The 18,322-nt window shown below is 44.2% G+C and overlaps 1 protein-coding gene across 1 annotated transcript in view; it reads right to left on the minus strand.

Moving 5' to 3' along the window:
* The window catches only part of LOC140396913 (histone-lysine N-methyltransferase NSD3-like), a 579,137-nt gene that overhangs the window by 41,134 nt on the left and 519,681 nt on the right, over window positions 1-18,322 (minus strand). The window contains 7 exon segments of the mRNA XM_072485822.1: window positions 2,623-2,750; window positions 2,930-3,023; window positions 6,506-6,597; window positions 7,467-7,596; window positions 10,016-10,552; window positions 12,482-12,636; window positions 17,858-18,014. Of these exon segments, the coding sequence (XP_072341923.1) occupies window positions 2,623-2,750; window positions 2,930-3,023; window positions 6,506-6,597; window positions 7,467-7,596; window positions 10,016-10,552; window positions 12,482-12,636; window positions 17,858-18,014 (1,293 nt within the window).

An 18,322-nucleotide genomic window follows, 5' to 3' on the forward strand; every position in this document is an offset into this window, starting at 1 on the left:
TCTTACCAGCAGCGGGGCCAATAAGTCCACGTATTTCCTGTAAAATTCCACCGGGAACCAGTCAGGTCCCGGGGCCTTCCCTGCCTGCATGTTCCCCAACCCTTTCGTCACCTCGTCCACCCCAATTGGCGCCCCCAGGCCTGCCACCTCCTGCTCCTCCACCCTCGGGAACCTTAGTTGGTCCAGAAACTGCTGCATCCCCTCTTTTCTCTCCGGGGGTCGGGACCTATATAACCTCTCATAAAAGGTCTTGAACACCTCATTTACCTTCCCTGCTCTCCGCACCGTGGTTCCCGTTTGATCCCTAACTCCCCCTATTTCCCTTGCCGCTGTCCTCTTACGAAAGCTGGTGGGCCAACAGGCGACTCGCCTTTTCCCCATATTCATATCTCATCCCCTGTGCCTTCCTCCACTGTGCCTCTGCCCTCCCTGTGGTCAGCAGGTCAAACTCCGCCTGGAGTCGTCGCCTCTCCCTATATAGTCCTTCGTCCGGGGCCTCCGCATATTTTTTATCCACACTCAAAATCTCCCCCAGTAATCTTTCCCTCTCTTTGGCCTCTGTTTTCCCCTTGTGAGCCCTGATGGAGATCAACTCTCCCCTGACCACCGCCTTCAGCGCTTCCCATACTACCCCCACTCGGACCTTCCCATCATCATTGGCCTCCAGGTACCTTTCAATACATCCCCGCACCCTTCCGCAGACTCCCTCATCCGCCAATAATCCCACATCCAGTCGCCAGAGTGGATGCTGTTCCCTCTCCTCTCCTAGTTCTAGATCCACCCAATGTGGGGCATGGTCTGAAACAGCTATGGCCGAGTACTCCGTTCCTTCCACCCTCGAAATCAGTGACCTTCCCAAAATGAAGAAATCTATCCGGGAGTATACCTTATGGACATGGGAGAAAAAGGAGAACTCTTTGGCCAGCGGCCTAGCAAATCTCCACGGATTCACTCCCCCCATTTGGTCCATAAACCCCCTAAGCACCTTGGCCGCTGCCGGCCTTCTTCCGGTCCTGGATCTAGATCTATCTAACCCTGGGTCTAGCACGGTGTTGAAGTCCCCCCCCATTACCAGGTTTCCTACCTGCAGGTCCGGGATGCATCCCAGCATCCGCTTCTTAAATCCCGCATCATCCCAGTTCGGGGCATATACGTTGACCACCACGACCTCTATTCCCTGCGGGGCCCCCTACCGCCCCGTTTCCATTCCCCACTTGTGTCTCTTTTTCCCCCCCACCGGCGCCCACATTTCTCAGTGTCATCCCCTCTCCAATTTACACCTCTATACATCAGCATTGTCGTTTCCCCTCCAACATCAGTCCCTCAGTTCTGGTCCAGTTTCTCTTTTTGAATGAAGGTCCATGCTTCTTCCGACGTTTCAAAATAGTAATGTCTATCCTGGTGCGTGACCCATAATCGCGCCGGCTGCAACATCTCGAACTTCACTTTCTTCTTATGCAGCACCTCCTTGGCTCGATTGAAACTCGCCCTCCTTCTCGCCACCTCCGCACACCAATCCTGATACACTCGTATCACTGCATTCTCCCATCTGCTTGGCCCATCTCAGAACAACCTCTCTGTCATTGAAGCGGTGAAATCGCACGATCATCGCCCTAGGTGGTTCTCCAGCCTTTGGTCACCTCGCAGGTACCCGGTGGGCCCCTTCCACTTCCAAGAGGCCCGAGGGGGCCTCAGCTCCCATTAGCGAGCGTAGCATCGTGCTCGCATAAGCCCCGCCGTTGGCTCCTTCCACTCCCTCAGGGAGACCCAGGATCCGGAGGTTCTTTCTCCTTGATCCATTTTCCAGGACTTCAATTCTTTCGATGCACTTCTTATGGAACGCCTCGTGCGTCTGCATTTTGACCGCTAGGCCCAGGATCTCGTCCTCGTTATCCGTTACCTTCTGCTCCACCACACAGAGCCTTTTGGGCCTTTTGTGTCTCTTTAAGCCCCTCGATTGCCTGTAGCATCGGGGCTAGCACCTTATTTTTCAGCAGCTCCACACACAGTCTTAAAAATTCATCCTGGTCCGGTCCCCATGTCGCCTGGGCTCCCTCCGACGCCATCTTGTTCCTTTCTTTCCTCTGCCGCTGCCCTCGAGGATTCTCCGAGATCTGGCCGCCGATCTTTTTCTTTCCCACGGGGGGGGGGGGGGGGGGGGGGGGGGGCTCCCTGTTGCTTCACCCCACACCGGGTTTCGTCGAAAAAATGTTTTCCCGTTGGGGCTCTTAAAAGAGCCCGACGGTCCGTCAAAGCTGGAGCCGCCGAAACGTGCGGCTTAGCTGGTCATCGCCGCAACTGGAAGCTCGAACATATTTCTAATACCCACAAATGTAAGTATGGATTGTTTAAAGCTACCTTTTGTTGCCTGGCAGTCAATTGATGGTGGGAGAATTTAAATCAGGAATGCTCAAGAGGCCAAAGCTGGAGGAGCACAGCAATCTTGGGGAGATTGTGGGACTAAAGGAGATTACACACATGGCAACAAATTGATTGTTCTCCATGTTAAAATGTTATTCCTTCTATAAATAAATCACCCAGACCCCTCAATTAGGATACTTGTTTGCCATCACTCTTCCATACCCTTCCCCCCCCCCCCCCCCCCCCCCAATATGCTCCTACCTCATTCAGCTGTCCTCTGGAATCAGAATCGTTCATTTCCCTGCAACCTGGACTTGTCATCTCCACATCCGTAGAAGCCCGGCTACGTTTTTTCAGCGGCTTGCAGGAATCAGAAAGCTCACTGGCACCTAAAAGCAAAAGAGGTTACCGTTTTAGTTTGTGTCCTTTCCTGCAACATTTTGGCACAGAGCAGAACGAGAGTCATAGATAAAATAATCCACGTTGGGATGTAACTTTTCAAATTGCGAATATGAATGTTCACCATCGAGCATCATCACTGTAGAACATGTGGTAATTAGTGCCTTACCTGGCAGAGCTGAACTCGACGTTCCATGTGCATGGAGCAATGATGTACCTCTCTGTGGACTAATCATCTCTGCTGCTGTTGGAATAGTTTCCATCTGTGAAATGGAACACAAATCATAAATACAAATTAATCGTGAATCCAAAGATTTCTGACAGTACTGTCGACAAATCAATATCGACTGTCAACAAAGAAGCCCAACTCAAAGAAAGCCTGGGAGGGTAACCCAGAAGGTGAAGGAGGGAAGATGACCGCCACGCCCATTACTTTAGGCACATTGGCTAAAGTGATGACGCAGGAGCTGGAGAAATTTGGCAGGCAAATGGATTGGCAATTTGGATTTGTTTTATTGTCACGAGTACCGAAGTACAGTGAAAAGTATTGTTCTGCGGACAGTCCAGAGACATCATTCCATACATGAAAAAAAACATAGGACAGGCATAAATACATAGACAAAGTGATCAGGTGAAGCATACCGAGTGCAGTATTACTCAGTGGAGAAGATGTATGAAGAGATCAGATTCATAAGAGAGTCACTTAGGAGGCTGCTAACAGCGAGGAAGAAGCTATTTTTGAACATGTCAGTGTGTGTTCTCAGACTTTGGTATCTCCTGCCCAACAGAAGAACTTGGAAGAGTGAATAACCCGGGTGGGAGGGGTCTTTGATTATGCTGCCCGCTTACCCAAGGCAGTGGGGGGGTGCAGACAGAGTCAATGGATGGGAGGCGGGTTCGCGAGTTGGACTGGGCTGCGTTCACGACTCTCTATAGTTTCTTACGGTCTTGGGCCAAGCAGTTGCCATACCAGGCTGTGATGCAGCTAGATAAGATGCTTTCTAGGATGCATCTGTAAAAGTTGGCAAGAGTCAATGTGGACATGCCGAATTCCCTTAGTTTCCTGAGGAAGTATAGGCGCGGTTGCCACCCAGGTTGATAAGAGTTGTTAAGGCGGCGTATGGCGTGTTGGCTTTCATTAACAGGGGGATTGAGTTTAAGAGCAGCAAGGTTTTGCTGCAGCTTTATAACATCCTGGTCAGACCACACTTGTCATATTGTGTCCACATTTGGTCGCCTCATTATAGGAAGGATGTGATGCTTTGGAGAGGGTGCAGAGATTTACCAGAATGCTGCCTAGACGGGAGGCCATGTCTTATGAAGAAATAATGCGGAGATGCCGGCTTTGGACTGGGGTGAGCGCAGTAAGAAGTCTTACAACACCAGGTTAAAGTCTAACCAGTTTGTTTCGAAACAAACCTGTTGGACTTTAACCTGGTGTTCTAAGACTTCTTACTTATGAAGAAAGGTTGAGGGAGCTAGGGCTTTTCTCACTGGAGCGAAGAAGGAAGAGTGGTGACTTGATAGAGGTATACAAGGTGATGAGAAGCATGGATAGAGTGGATAGCCAGAGACTTTTCCCCAGGGTGGAAATGACTGTCACGAGGGGACATAGTTTTAAGGTGATTGGAGGAAGGTATAGGGGAGATGTCAGAGGTAGGTTCTTTAGAGTGGTGGGTGCGTGGAATGCACTGCCAGCAGAGGTGGTGGAGTCAGAGTCATTAGGGACATTTAAGCGACTCTTGGAAAGGCACACGGACAACAATAAATTGAAGTGGTGTGTAGGTTAAGTTGATCTTAGATTAGGATAAATAGCGGCACAACATCGTGGGCCGGAGTGCCTGTACTGTGCTGTACTGTTCTTTGCTCGATGTAACAATCTTGCAAGTTTATAGCAAAGAGTATAGTAATCACAGAGTGATTATCACACTATGCCAATCAATTCAAATTCTTGATGAACCATTTTTTCATCCATCACATCCCCTTCAACTGGAATAGCATATCCAAAGTAAAGTTTGAACTGAACATAAAATCAAAACGTGCATATTTCACAATAAAATGATTAAATTAATCCACTGAATTATCAATAGTGGCTTCATTCAAGTTTTTGCTTGAAGTCCCTGGCCTAGGCTCGAACATGATAGTCCTGCCCAAAACAGTGACTCAGAGTTGAACTAGCACTGTGCACCCTGCATACATGTTGCAAACTCAATGTTCATCAGTATTTTTCAGTCAGTTGTACAGATGACAAATTTTCTTCAGCCTGTGGCACTCGTGATTCTGCATCTTTTGCTATCAGTAGGTAAAGAACAAATTTAAAGGACAGCATGGTGGCATAGTGGCTGTCACAGCTGTTTAGCACAGGGCTAAATCGCTGGCTTTGAAAGCACGCCAAGGCAGGCCAGCAGCTTGGTTCAATTCCCATAACAACCTCCCCGAACAGGTGCTGGTATGTGGCGACTAGGGGCTTTTCACAGTAACTTCATTTGAAGCCTACTTGTGACAATAAGCGATTTTCATTTCATTTTCATCACTGCTGCCTGACGCAATGAGGACCCAGGTTTGATCCTGACCCCGGGTCACTGTCCGTGCGGAGTTTGCACATTCTCCCCGTGTCTGCGTGGGTCTCACCCCCACAATCCAAAAAAGATGTGCAGGGTAGGTCAATTGGCCACGCTTAATTGCCCCTTAATTGGAGAAAAATTGGGTACTATAAATTTTAAAAATTTAAATATGGAAAAAAAGGTAAAGAACAAATTTTAAAATCTCCAAGCTAAAATTTATACGGAGTTATTTTAAATGTAGTGAAGGTGTCTGACGGACTTCATTTCATATTATTTCAGTTTGCAAATAAAAACTGACAACTAATTGTCTCCCTTATTCTGTTAAGCGGATAATTATTTACAGCAGCGAGACATGAGTTGCACTTGATTCAGTTCAATAATTTTGTTGAAGTTCAAATCTGAAGGCAACTAATGACCTTGCTTGTGTTTGATAAGTTCGAAAAGTACAATGTTAAGGAGATTCAAATGAGGGAGTGAAAAATTCACAAACAGAAACAAAGGCTCACAGGTACTGCTATTTCACATTTTGATTTTGTCTTTAAAACAAAAGGTGTTAAGTTTAGATACAGACAAAGCTCCTTATACGCCTGGAAATACAGCTTTCGCTAGAGAGACAGGAAATGAGCATGTTAAGGAGCGGCATGGGTTGTGGAAGGATAAAGGGATCGGAGGTGCCATGGGAGGAAGAAGAAATAACTTGGATGAAGGGAGTATCACAATTTTGCAGATGTTAAGTTTGGAGACACAATAAATTAGATCGCAAAATGCGACAAAGCCAACAGACAGATTAACTGAGTTGGCAAAACTATAGCATGTGGTTGAAAGCAGTACAGGTAACACAACCGTAATTTGTACTCCTTTAAGTTTAATCAGCTGAGAGATCATTTTTCACACAAACAGCAGTGGAAATTTTGAATTAATTCCCCCCACCAAACGTCTGTAGATTCCATTGGAACTTTCAACAGCAAGATCAATAGATATATACTCGTTAAGTATATTTATGGATATGGATCAAAGATGGGCAAATGGAGTTAAGGGACAGATCAGCCGTGACCTAACAGAAGGATGAGATTGGCACGAGAGGGCCTGAATGGGATACTTCTGCTTCCTATGTTTTTTCTGATTTCCCACCACGGGTTTGTCTCCACTCTCACAGCCAACCCTATGGTTGCAGGACGTACCTGTTCTTTCCGCATTTTCTTTTTTGGCACAACTTCTGTAGATTTCTCAGATTCGGAGCGACTCCTAACTGATCTTCTTTGCTGTTTCCTTTCTGAAGGACATGAAAGAGAACTTTAAACCAAACAAAGAAACAAAACAACTTTGGCATTCGTGTTAGTATAAAATATCAAAAGGCTTTGGCTGGATTTATGAGGCAGACTGGCTGAATTTGAGATACTCAACAGCTGAGACAGAAAAAAACTTCTCTTCTCTTACAATGGAAAGATAATCCTCTCCGACTTCCCTCTTTTCCCAGCTCGCCAACAAATTGTACTCTTTCCCCATTAGATTGGACTGGATTTGTTTATTGTCACGTGTACCAAGGTACAGTGAAATGTATTTTTCTGCGAACAGCTCAACAGATTAAATACATGGGAAGAAAACACCCCCCACCCTTAAATTAATATTTAAACACAACAGTTAAATTAAATCATAACACTGAGCAGAGAACAAGAAACCCTTTTACAGCTTTCACTCAAGGTTCACAAAGAGCAGGAAACAGCCTGGCTTGGCTCAGCCCCAAACTTTCACACCAAGTTCAGACTGGAATTTTATCAGTTTGTCTTCATTCTGTAATCCGGGAGTTGCCTGGCCAAAACTACTGATATAACAATATGAAACTCTTCATTTTCCAGTTTGGGTTTATACTCACGCTTCCCAAGTATAGCAAGCGTGCCAAATTAGCAACATCATATGTCATGCCTGAGGTGGCCTTCTTTTCTACAAGCACATATAGCAAACATGCACACACATAGCAGAAACTTAACTAGCGAGTCATCCTTTATGCACCATCCTGTGGATAACTTTCAGAGACGTTTCATGAGATCAGAGAGAAAGAGACTGTCTGCCTGCATTCCAGGGGAATAGCAAATGAAAAGAAGACAAGGGGACAAAGCAAAGGGGACAAAGATGCGCATTTACCTGATGCAATCGGGTGTGCCTCTCCGTGCACAGAGGAATTAACTTCGGCTTCTCGTTTCTCACTCCGCAGGCTTAACGGCGTGATTAGAACTTCGTTTGGCGATGGCTCTGCCTTAATACTCGTTCCCTTCTAGGAATAAAATGATTCCATTACCCATACAAAGCCAAGACTATCACCTCCCTGAGGTTCCCCAAACTCTGAGGGAAGTCACGAGGAGGAAGGAAACAAATTCTTTTTGATGGGGAGGAAAGGAGAAGATAAAACGTCCATTCTTTAAAATGGAAATTTTAATTTAGATGGACCTTTCAAAGCAATCGAGATCCACTTCTTATTTTGACAACCATAAATTTATAAAACATTCTGGGAAGATATTCACTTTACTGAAAACCTCTCTTCTACAATCTAAATATCCTGAAAATTGTAAATCTATTTCCATGTTTCACCTTTTGCAAATAACATGCGATGCGAAGTATAGCACCACAATGTCAGAGGGCATGTTTTCGCTCAAATAACACTGGGAGTGGGAGACATGAGATACAAAAATCTTTCAATCCAACTATCGGGTTTAATTTTAATTTTGTATAATTGAGGGCAGCACGGTGGCACAGTGGCTTAGCCCTGATGCCTCATGGCGCCGAGGTCCCAGGTTCGATCCCGGCTCTGGGTCACTGTCCGTTTGGAGTTTGCCCCCACAAAGATGTGCAGGCTAGGTGGATTGGCCACGCTAAATTGCCCCTTAATTGGAAAAAAAAAATGAACTGGGTACTCTAAATTTATTATTTTTTTTTTTTTAATTTTTAATTTTGTATAATTGTATTTTCTTTGAAGTTTCAATTTTACATTCCTCCTGTCTTTCTCAACCATTCAAACAACATCATCCAAAACCCGAAGAACTTCTTTCTGGCCCATCTGCTTTTTTCCCTGTTGACTCTTGAATCTTCTTCCAGCTCAGATGTGACTCTCCGCTGACATTTTCAATGCAGCTCCATAATCAGCTAACTCGGATGCTGATGGTACTTAAACACGATGCAGACATCATCCTGACTGAAAGAATGCCAAGAGGCGAGTCTTCTCATTTGGAATTTTTCCGCGCGAGTCAAATACACATTACAAACATGCCAAAATAATGAAGAAAACTCAGGATTTTTTTTTTTTTTGCAGAAAGAAAATGCTCCATAGGAAACAGATTATTTCAAACCATCAGCATGGCTTTCACTGATGTGACTTTAAGGCAGGAGAGAAAACGGAAAAGGAAAACATGGTTTTGAAAAAGCAAAATTATAAAATTTCCGAAATATATTTATCTAATTTATGTAGATCATTTAAACCAAAATAGACATAATTACACCCTACAGAACAATGCAATTCCCATTCACCATAAGAAAACATTTTATGTCAACATCCCATCACTCTGGACAATGATGAGACAAATATAAACAATACATTAACAAACACAATCAGCATCTCCAGCAGGTAGGTCCATGGCATTTTAATGTGCCCAATCTTACTGTTAACTTTTGGCACTTGGTCACCAATAAAGCATCGGGCCACAAGAACAGATCACAATTTTAAACATGATTCAAGTTGTCATTGAAGGAATTTGCATTTCCTGCACAAACTTCTGCAATGCTATCTCACTCTGTTGCATATTATGCAAATACTGATGTGATCTCAGAAACTTTAATCACAGTTGTTTCTGACGGGCGGAAAGTGGTTTCTGTCGCTGGTCAGATATCTGCCATCGATGACAGTCTCAGATGGCAGGCAGGCATCAATTCCTAAACTGAGGAACAAAAGAAACAGGGAAAGGTTCCATTTGTCATTTTTGAAACCTCAGTTGAAGAATCTAAGAAATAGGAGAAGGATAGTTGGCCTGCACGACCATTCACTATGATCATGACTGATCTTCTACATCCGCTTCCCCCTCCACCAGGTCCTGGCAGACTGGATATGGCTCAACAGGTACTGGTTGCAGTCTGGCATCTCACTCACTGGCCCGTCCCTTAAATGTAAACCCAGACAGCCAGACCAGGCTGCAGGACTCTGAAAGTGCATCAGAGCTGACTGAGCCAATGTTCACACATTCTATCTCTCTCTCACACACAGACATGCTACTTTCCAGCACTAGTCAACGAACAGTAAATCACACAAAAGCAATCCTAAGTGGATTCCTGGCTTTCATTTATTTTCGCTTGCCTTCCTCATTGCGGCCATCGGTATCAATTACATTTTCCTCAAGTGGAAGAAAATGATCAAAGAAAATGAAATATGGGATTCAGATCAGGGGGAACAGTTGTGCTGCGAATAGCTTTCCAAATGGGATTGCAAAGAGAGTGACTTAGAGGGGGTATTGGAACTTCAAACAAAGGAAACAATTTTTATCCATTTAAAACTGAAGATTGATGGTGACTGTTGTGCCCAATGTGCGCACTCAAGAATTCATCAACCACCAACAGTCTGCCAACAGGTAGAGCAAAAAATATGGAGCAAAACAAGCAAATGGCATTTTCCTTTTTTTCCCCTTCAAAACAATCTATTTAATAATTACCCTTGTGGTATTCCTCTTAGAGGCAATTAAACACTGATTAGGCAATTTTCCATTGGCTTCTTTCTCCTCGATTTCAAGTACCTGATCATTTTTTCTTATTGGCAACACCTCACAGTCAGAGCTGCCGCCATTTCTTTTCTCAGCCTGGTTCCCCTTGAGGTTTGCAAGGGAAGGCGGCAGTGATTTTCTAGCCGCAGCTGTTCTCCAAGTCATTTTGGGGGGAGGTTCTTGGATATTTGTTTGTCTTTCAGGTGTGCGCTGACCTGTGTCACTGGCAGCAGGGATCTCGAGAGCTACCTGCTTCACCACAGCCTGGTCGTGTGGAGGACTGCACACCGCTCCCAGTCGTCTATTTCTCTTCACTTCAACATTTAACGATGTTGCAGTCGTATCTGCTGATGTATCAGGCTTTTCGTCCACGTAGATGAAAGTGTACTGTGCTATCCTTTCCTCCTGAGTCAATCTCAATGCGTCTTCGACTTGAGTTATGCCAACATCCCACTGAGGGCGAATTCTCTGTGCTATGGGCTTTAGAATCTGTAAATGGAAATTGAAAAGGTTCATCAATTACAATTCATGAATTATCTTGCTGAACTGAAAAAAGGAAAAGAAGCCAGTTGGAGGTTCGCAAACAGCTGGTTCTTACCCCTACATTCATTTATGCAGCACTTTCCCCATCTACCTGTATGCCAGAATGATCCAATAAAGCACTTGAACAATTCCTGCTGTAACACAGGCAAACATAACTAATGCCAGACATAACATTAGAATAAATGACAAGATGTGAGGCCGGATTCTTCCCCCCTGCTGCTGCAAGATGGCCACGGGCAGGACGCAGACCATGTAAAGGTCCATTGAAATCGGGCGGGAATTTCCAGTCACCGGGCGAGCGCAGCCAGAAAATCCCGCCCACACTCTTCCTTTCTTCACTCTGAATGATTCTGGTTTGAAGGATAAGATCTTGGTTACAATACTGGGACAACGCCCCAGCTCTTAGTGAAGTGGTGTGATACACTCTGATACAATCCAGTTGAAGGGGGCAAATACAGATACTGGACCATTGACATTTTGACTCCAGAGGAGAGTTCTCTACCATTAAATCAAGGTGGGCTTCAGCTAGAAATTAACATTGAGTTTAAGAATCCAGAAAGCGGATTAGTGGCGGTTACTGGAGCCACTCTTGCTCAATCTCAAATTTATTTAAAGAGTTTGTTGGATAGAGAATTGGATGCGACAGGGAATAATCTGATGTGGTACTCTGGAGAGCAGAGGAATAAGTGTTAATTTTACCTGAATTATGTTAACTTTACATATGTGGGGATTATACTTGGGTTGAGTTTCTACTTGAGAACTTCGAATGAGACACAATGAAACTTGGACGGTTGAGTTGGAAGGTATGTCACATTAAGATACATGTAGAAACTTTGAGCACGTGGAGATAGTCCATCTACCCACATTCTTGCAATTTGTTGCAAAATAAATGGAGATAGTACCAGCCATGCCTTAGGTGTCGTTTTCTTCACAATGCATAGATGAAAACAGTCCTCAGTCCTGCCTGTGTTGCTGTGAGATTGGTTTGTCAACTCCAACAGCCAATATGGTGCAATCTGCTACGAACATTACTCGTAGCAGTTAATTACTTTTCTAATTCTGGGGTTTTGATTTCTTCATAGCCCTCATCTCGGAAATTCCAGTTCCAGTTATTTTAACAAGCTATGACACTTCTTTCAAAAGGAATAACAAGTCGAGACGAGATTACACAGAAGCAAAAAATGAAAAAGAAAATGACAAAAATGGTTTAGTTGGGACACAAATTTTGCACCAAATGTCTTTTTCCAAAGCTTTTGGAATAAAGACACAACTGTGACGGTAAACTTAAATTAATTGAACTTGGATTGCACAAGGTATTTCCATATTTGTCAATACTGCATGGCCATTTTAGAAAGCAAAGAACAGCAACAAAGAACAGGTAACGGGTCTTTGTATTGAGCTACTGATCCACAACCATCCACAGAGACTTACAAAAAGCACCATTACAGCACGAGACGGAATAGCCATCCTCAACGACCAAGCTCATGTTAGAGTAAAAGGCTTCAGAGGAATTGAACAAAGCGGCCACTGAAACATAGCAGCAAACAACAGTGGTGGCAGCCTTCCCATTCCTGCTCAATTGGAAAGGTCCGTCTGCTCAGGTCTCCTTAGAGATCTTTTCAACCAAGCAGAGGGGTCGAAGATTGAATATCTTCAGCAGAATGTAGGTAACTGTGTAAATAATACACTGAAAGAGGCAAATGAAGAGAGGAAAGTCCAGTAGGATACACAATGATGCTTTCCCTTGCGGTAAACTATAAAAATCAATTAACTCGAGAAGCAGTAATCCACATCATTAGATAGAAAACAAAAGATTTGTTTCTGTTAACATAACTTAATTTTCTTTAATTGTGGATAATTTCTCATCATGGCTACCTTTTGTTTCTCTGTAGCATTGCTGGCCTGTTTGGCAGTTTCTGCAACAAGGGCACTGTACTGCGAGCGCCCCTTGTAGGGCGCCACCCGCTTCTCGTGGATCCAGGCTCTTTCTGGCACCGTCCCAAAGAACTGCACGTGGTACTCGCGAGCACCTGCACAAACAGATCAGAGATTACAACTTCCAAATCAGACAGACTTCGAACATCAACAATCCCCAAGCTACACCTCTAAACCTTGTGTTTGCTGATTAAGGATTCCTGGCCAGTTCAAAGGACAATTTTTTAAAAGATGTATGTGGTGTGATCACCAGTAGATCCGAGCAAGCAACATTTTTACATAAAAGGGGACACAACTTTGTGATGTTTCACCACAAAATACTGACTGCACTCACTGGCAATATTCAAGGCGTCATGCTTGCCCCACGTTAGCATCTATTGTTCCAGAGTACATTGGGTTGTTCATTCACTGCCCTTCATGATTGAATGCAGCTGTCCTCACTTTCACAACAACAGTACAATTCTAAAATTGAATGGTTTTCTTGTAATGTGATCAGGTCTTGTTATTTGCTACAAAGAGTTATTATTTCTTGCCTCCTTTCACAATGGGTCTCCACATACTTTACACAAACCCGTCCACTGCAGATATTAATTCACAAATTAGTCAAAGATAAGGCATTGGAATGACTTGGGCGTGACTCAACCTATCTTCTCTCCTCTGGAGAAATTGCTTTGCTTTTCTGAGGTACCAGGCGGAATAAAGCAGTCAGCTTTAGAATGACTCGGACAGGCAAAGCTATTCCTGGTACTCCAAAACAAAGAGTTTTCACCAATTAGTTGACTTTTCTCGCTCTCAAAGAGAGTTTTTTTAAAAAAATGTTTTTAAATAATTGCTTATTGTCACAAGTAGGCTTCAATGAAGTTACTGTGAAAAGCCCCTAGTCGCCACATTCGGGCACCTATTCGGGAAGGCCGGTACGGGAATTGTACCCGCGCTGCTGGCTTTGTTCTACATTACAAGCCAGCTGTTTAGCTCACTGTGCTAAACCAGCCCCTAAACCAGAGTAATTCAATTGGCAAAAAAAAGTGGCAAAAACTGGTAATAATTTGCCACATTTAGGGCAGCACGGTGGGGCAATGGTTAGCACTGCTGCCTCACGTCACCGAGGTCCCAGGTTTGATCCCGGCTCCGGGTCACTGTCCGTGTGGAGTGTGCACATTTTCCCTGTTTGCGTGGGTTTCACCCCCACAACCGAAAAGATCCGCAGGGTAGGTGGATTGGACATGCCAATTTGCCCCTTAATTGGAAAAAATGAATTGGGTGCGCTAAATTTATATTAAAAAAAGAAAGATGCATCAGACTAGAACAGCACGCCGCTGAGGTCCCAGGTTCGATCCCAGCGTCGGATCACTGTTCGTGTGGAGTTTGCACATTCTCCCAGTGTTTGCATGGGTCTCATCCCCACAACCCAAAAAGATGTGCAGGGTAGGTGAATTGGCCATACTAAATTGCCCTGAATTGAAAAAAAAAAAAGAATTGGGCACGCTAAACCTATTGAAAAAAAAGATGGGTCAGACATAAACAGAGTTTAACTTGAATTGCACTCAATATCATAATTTTCCTGTCACATGAATGGAAGCGACAATCACACACATTGTCCACAAGACACAAGTCAGGAGTGCTGTGGAACACTCTCCCCTAGCCTGGATTAATGCAACACCAACATTCAAGCAGCTCGACATCATCCAGGGCAAAGCAGCGAATTAGACTGGCTCCCCTTCCACAAACATCCACTCCTTCCACCACCGACAAGATGCACTGCAACAACTCACCAAGCCTCCTTCAACAGCACCTTCCAAACCAACCGATGAGAAGGACAGGAGATGCAGGGGAACACCATGACCTGGAAGTTCCCCTCCAAGCCACACATCATCCTGACTTGGAAATATGTCACTGTCCCTTCGCTGTCATTGGGTCAAAATCCTGGCACTCCCTCCCTCATATCACAGATTGCACAGTTCAAGGCGGCAGCTCACCACAGCTTGTCTGAGCGCTATTGGAGATGGCCGATAAATGCTAGTCTCGCGAGCGACACCCACATACTATTAACAAATAATTGAAGAAGATCCCATATACTGTCCTTCACATATTCACTGAAGGTACTGCAGGCATAGGTCAATGTATGTGATCAATGGATGCTCCCAGACATATATATTTATGTATCAAACACAGTTTGGCAGGGTACAGGTCCATATCCCAGCTGGCAAATTCGCTAATGCTAGCAAAACCTAAGTGGATAAGTTAAGGAAAATAGATAAAGAACTGATCAATTCAGAACCTGTAATTTCCCATCATTGCAATCTGAAGTACTGAGAGATGATTACATAGTGATGGCTTGGCGGATCATCCCTGACACCAACTAAAATAGTGAATCTCAGAAGTTTGCAGAATTAATCTTGTATTTTTTCCCCCATTTTCATTGCTTTCTATAAATGTGGGGTACTGAAGTCATTCACCGCCAGCTTTGTCACCCAAGTGCCCATTCCTACATACGCTCGAGATCCACACTAGTACTTTCTAGGAGGTACCCAGGCCAGTTTCTTCAATTCTAATGAAGGCTACTGAAGCTCATTGGAGTGCTCCACTTACACCAAGATTAGACTTTTAAAAATATTTCTACATCTCTTGTAACTATGAGAGGGGAGAACAGGTTTCATCCACAATGGATTGCAGTGTTCTTCTTACCATTCTTACTGACTTCTCGAAGCCTGTCCACCATCTACAAGACATGTCAGGAGTGTGATGGAGTCATCTCTACTTGCCTGGATGAATGTAGCTCCAACAACCTTCAAGGAAGCTTGAGAACATCCAAGACAAAGCAGGCCACTTCTTGGCACCCCAGCCAGCGCCTTAAACAACCACCTCCTCCCACTGTAGAGTGTGTTATCTACAAGCTATAGTTCAGCAATTCAACAGGGCTCCTATGGCAACGCCTTCCAAACCTATGACGTCTACCACACAGAAGGACAAGGGCAGCAGGTGCATGGTGCACCACCTCCTGCAAGTAGCTCTCAAGCCATACATCATCCTGACTTGTAAACGTATTGCTGTTTCTTCATTGTCGCTCTGTCAAAATCTTGGAATGCCTTTACAACAGAACTGTAGGAGCACCTTCACCACAAAGACCGCTCAAGAAGGTGGCTAACCGTCACCCACTCGAGGACAATTAGGGATGGGCAATAAAGGCTGGCCTTGCCAGTGACGCCCACATCCTGTGAAAGAATATATTTTTTAAAACCTTTTGTTTACATGCTCCTATTGGAAGAGTGCCCAGGAAAAAAAAATTGTTTCATGTTAATAATTCAATTTAAGTACACAAGTAAATTGAAACGTGGCCAGATCTCATTTGTATTCAATCTTGTGCTGTGAGCGGTCATAAAGCCGCCACCTGCCTGGTTGTAAACGACAAAAGAGAACAGTTTGATCAATATAAAAGGAATATTTCTAAAACCAGCGTCAGGCTGCAACAGTAACACTCTTCCTCAAGCAAAAAGCAGCATCTGCACATGGCCAGATAAAAGGTTGGAATAAAATACAAATATTTTACATGATAGCAGGACATAGAATTTCACACTACCGAGGCAAGTATTCAGTCTTAAATTATAACTATAGATTAGAATTGCCATTAGTTGGATATCGGAACATAAGAACTAGGAGCAGGAGTAGGCCATTTGGCCCCTCAAGCCTGCTCCACCATTCAATGAGATCATGGCTGATCTTTTGTGGACTCAGCTCCACTTTCCGGCACGAACACCATAACCCTTAATCCCTTTATTCTTCAAAACACTATCTATCTTTATCTTAAAAACATTTCATGAAGGAGCCTCTACTGCTTCACTGGGCAAGGAATTCCATAGATTCACAACCCTTTGGGTGAAGAAGTTCCTCCTAAACTCAGACCTAAATCTACTTCCCCTTATTTTGAGGCTATGCCCCCTAGTTCTGCATTCACCCACCAGTGGAAACAACCTGCCCACATCTATCCTATCTATTCCCTTCATAATCTTATATGTTTCTATAAGATCCCCCCTCATCCTTCTAAATTCCAATGAGTACAGTCCCAGTCTACGCAACCTCTCCTCGTAATCCAACCACTTCAGCTCTGGGATTCACAGCCTTAACATAGATGAGAGAATATCTGCACCAGTTCTCTTGAAGAGTTTCTTCTTTCTGCGTAGCCCTGCCGAATATTCCCTTTTCTACTTATCTAATTCCTTACTGAAAGTTACCACTGAACCAGCCTTCATCTCCATTTCTCACGTGAACTGACATCACAATTTGTAAGTTATCGGTGATTTGAGATTTGTATTTAAAAAGTTGATATGGCTGGCAGAATGCTATCCTATAATTGGTGGGCAACATTAAACAGATATTCTACGTTAAGGCTGTGAAGATATCCAGCTAATGGCAATACTAATCTATAGTTCTAATTTATGAGGGGGATAAATTTCCCAAACATTGGGCAATTTCTTAAGGCCTAGGAAACCTGTGGATTTCCTGTCCCACTTGCATGAGCAGCATGATCGACAAAATATTATTGCATTCTTCTGATGATCAATGACAGAATAAATTACGGGAAAACAGTTTAAATCAACTGTTGCCACTACATTTTGGGTACAATGGTCGAGAAAATGTAAACCCAGAACAGTAGTTCAACATAAGGACAAGGTTCAACTGTGTGTTCGACAAGGTCAGGAAAAATCAATTCAGTGCGTGGCGTCAGAAATTTCTCCACGCCAAGTGAATGTGTGAAATGGGCTTCCAAGTAGATGTAGTGAATACAAAAACACTGGAATCATTTAAGAAGCGGTTAGATGCAGTCTTATGTAGGGTAGTGGGAAAAGGGGACTGGAGACTTTCCTCCATGGGGGACCCAGATAGCCGTCACCCTCCCAAATCTCATGAATGCTTGAATTGCGTGAAGCGAGAGGACTTTCACTTCTGTTTTCTTTGCCAACCATTAAAAAAAAAGTGTGTTGCATTGCCAATGCAATACTGACGCCAGAAACATGTGACAGCAGTTATCACATGAAACCAAAACAAAACTTTCTGCTTCACAACAAACAGGCTTAAAGTAAAACAAGTAAAGCATTGTGCAGTGGCCATCATGTGAAGAGGAGAACAGTTCACCCCAGTAACAGCAACATCTTCTGATTCTCAATGTGGCAATATTGGCCTGACTGGGCACGTGGCCCAATGCTCGACTCAAGCAAAATACTGCATCCTGGCAACAGCTGATTCGGTTGTTCCAAGGAGGATCCTTGCTTCTCAAGGGAAATATCATTGCTGCCAATTATTCTCATGGGACAGTCTTACCTCTAGTGTTGATCTTGGTATGAATTTGTTGCAATGGATCGCTGGACACCATGCAGGGCCACCAGGGGTAAGTGCCAACCTTTGCCCATACCAAGTCTCCAATCTGGTAACAAGTCGAATCTACAGCCTGGTTTCCAGAAACTGCAAACTGATGGTCCTGGAAAACATAGGGAGGGCAACATTCTCACATTATGACAAATGGCTGTGGCATAATCAATACTTCCAAGTAGTTAACCAATAGAATTTTCTGGAACAAAAACAGAAAGTACTGGACAATCACATCATGTCTGATCGTCTCTGTGGAGCGAGAGAGAGAGAAGGGAGCCAACTGCTGCCTACGGCGCTGAGGACCCGGGTTCGATCCCTGCCCCAGGTCACTGTCTGTGTGGAGTTTGCACTTTCTCCCCCGTGTCTGCGTGTGTCTCACCCCCCACAAACCAAAGGTGTGCAGGTTAGGTGGGTTGG

This window comes from Scyliorhinus torazame, chromosome 20 (assembly GCF_047496885.1).
Source record: "Scyliorhinus torazame isolate Kashiwa2021f chromosome 20, sScyTor2.1, whole genome shotgun sequence".
Lineage (NCBI taxonomy): Eukaryota > Metazoa > Chordata > Chondrichthyes > Carcharhiniformes > Scyliorhinidae > Scyliorhinus > Scyliorhinus torazame.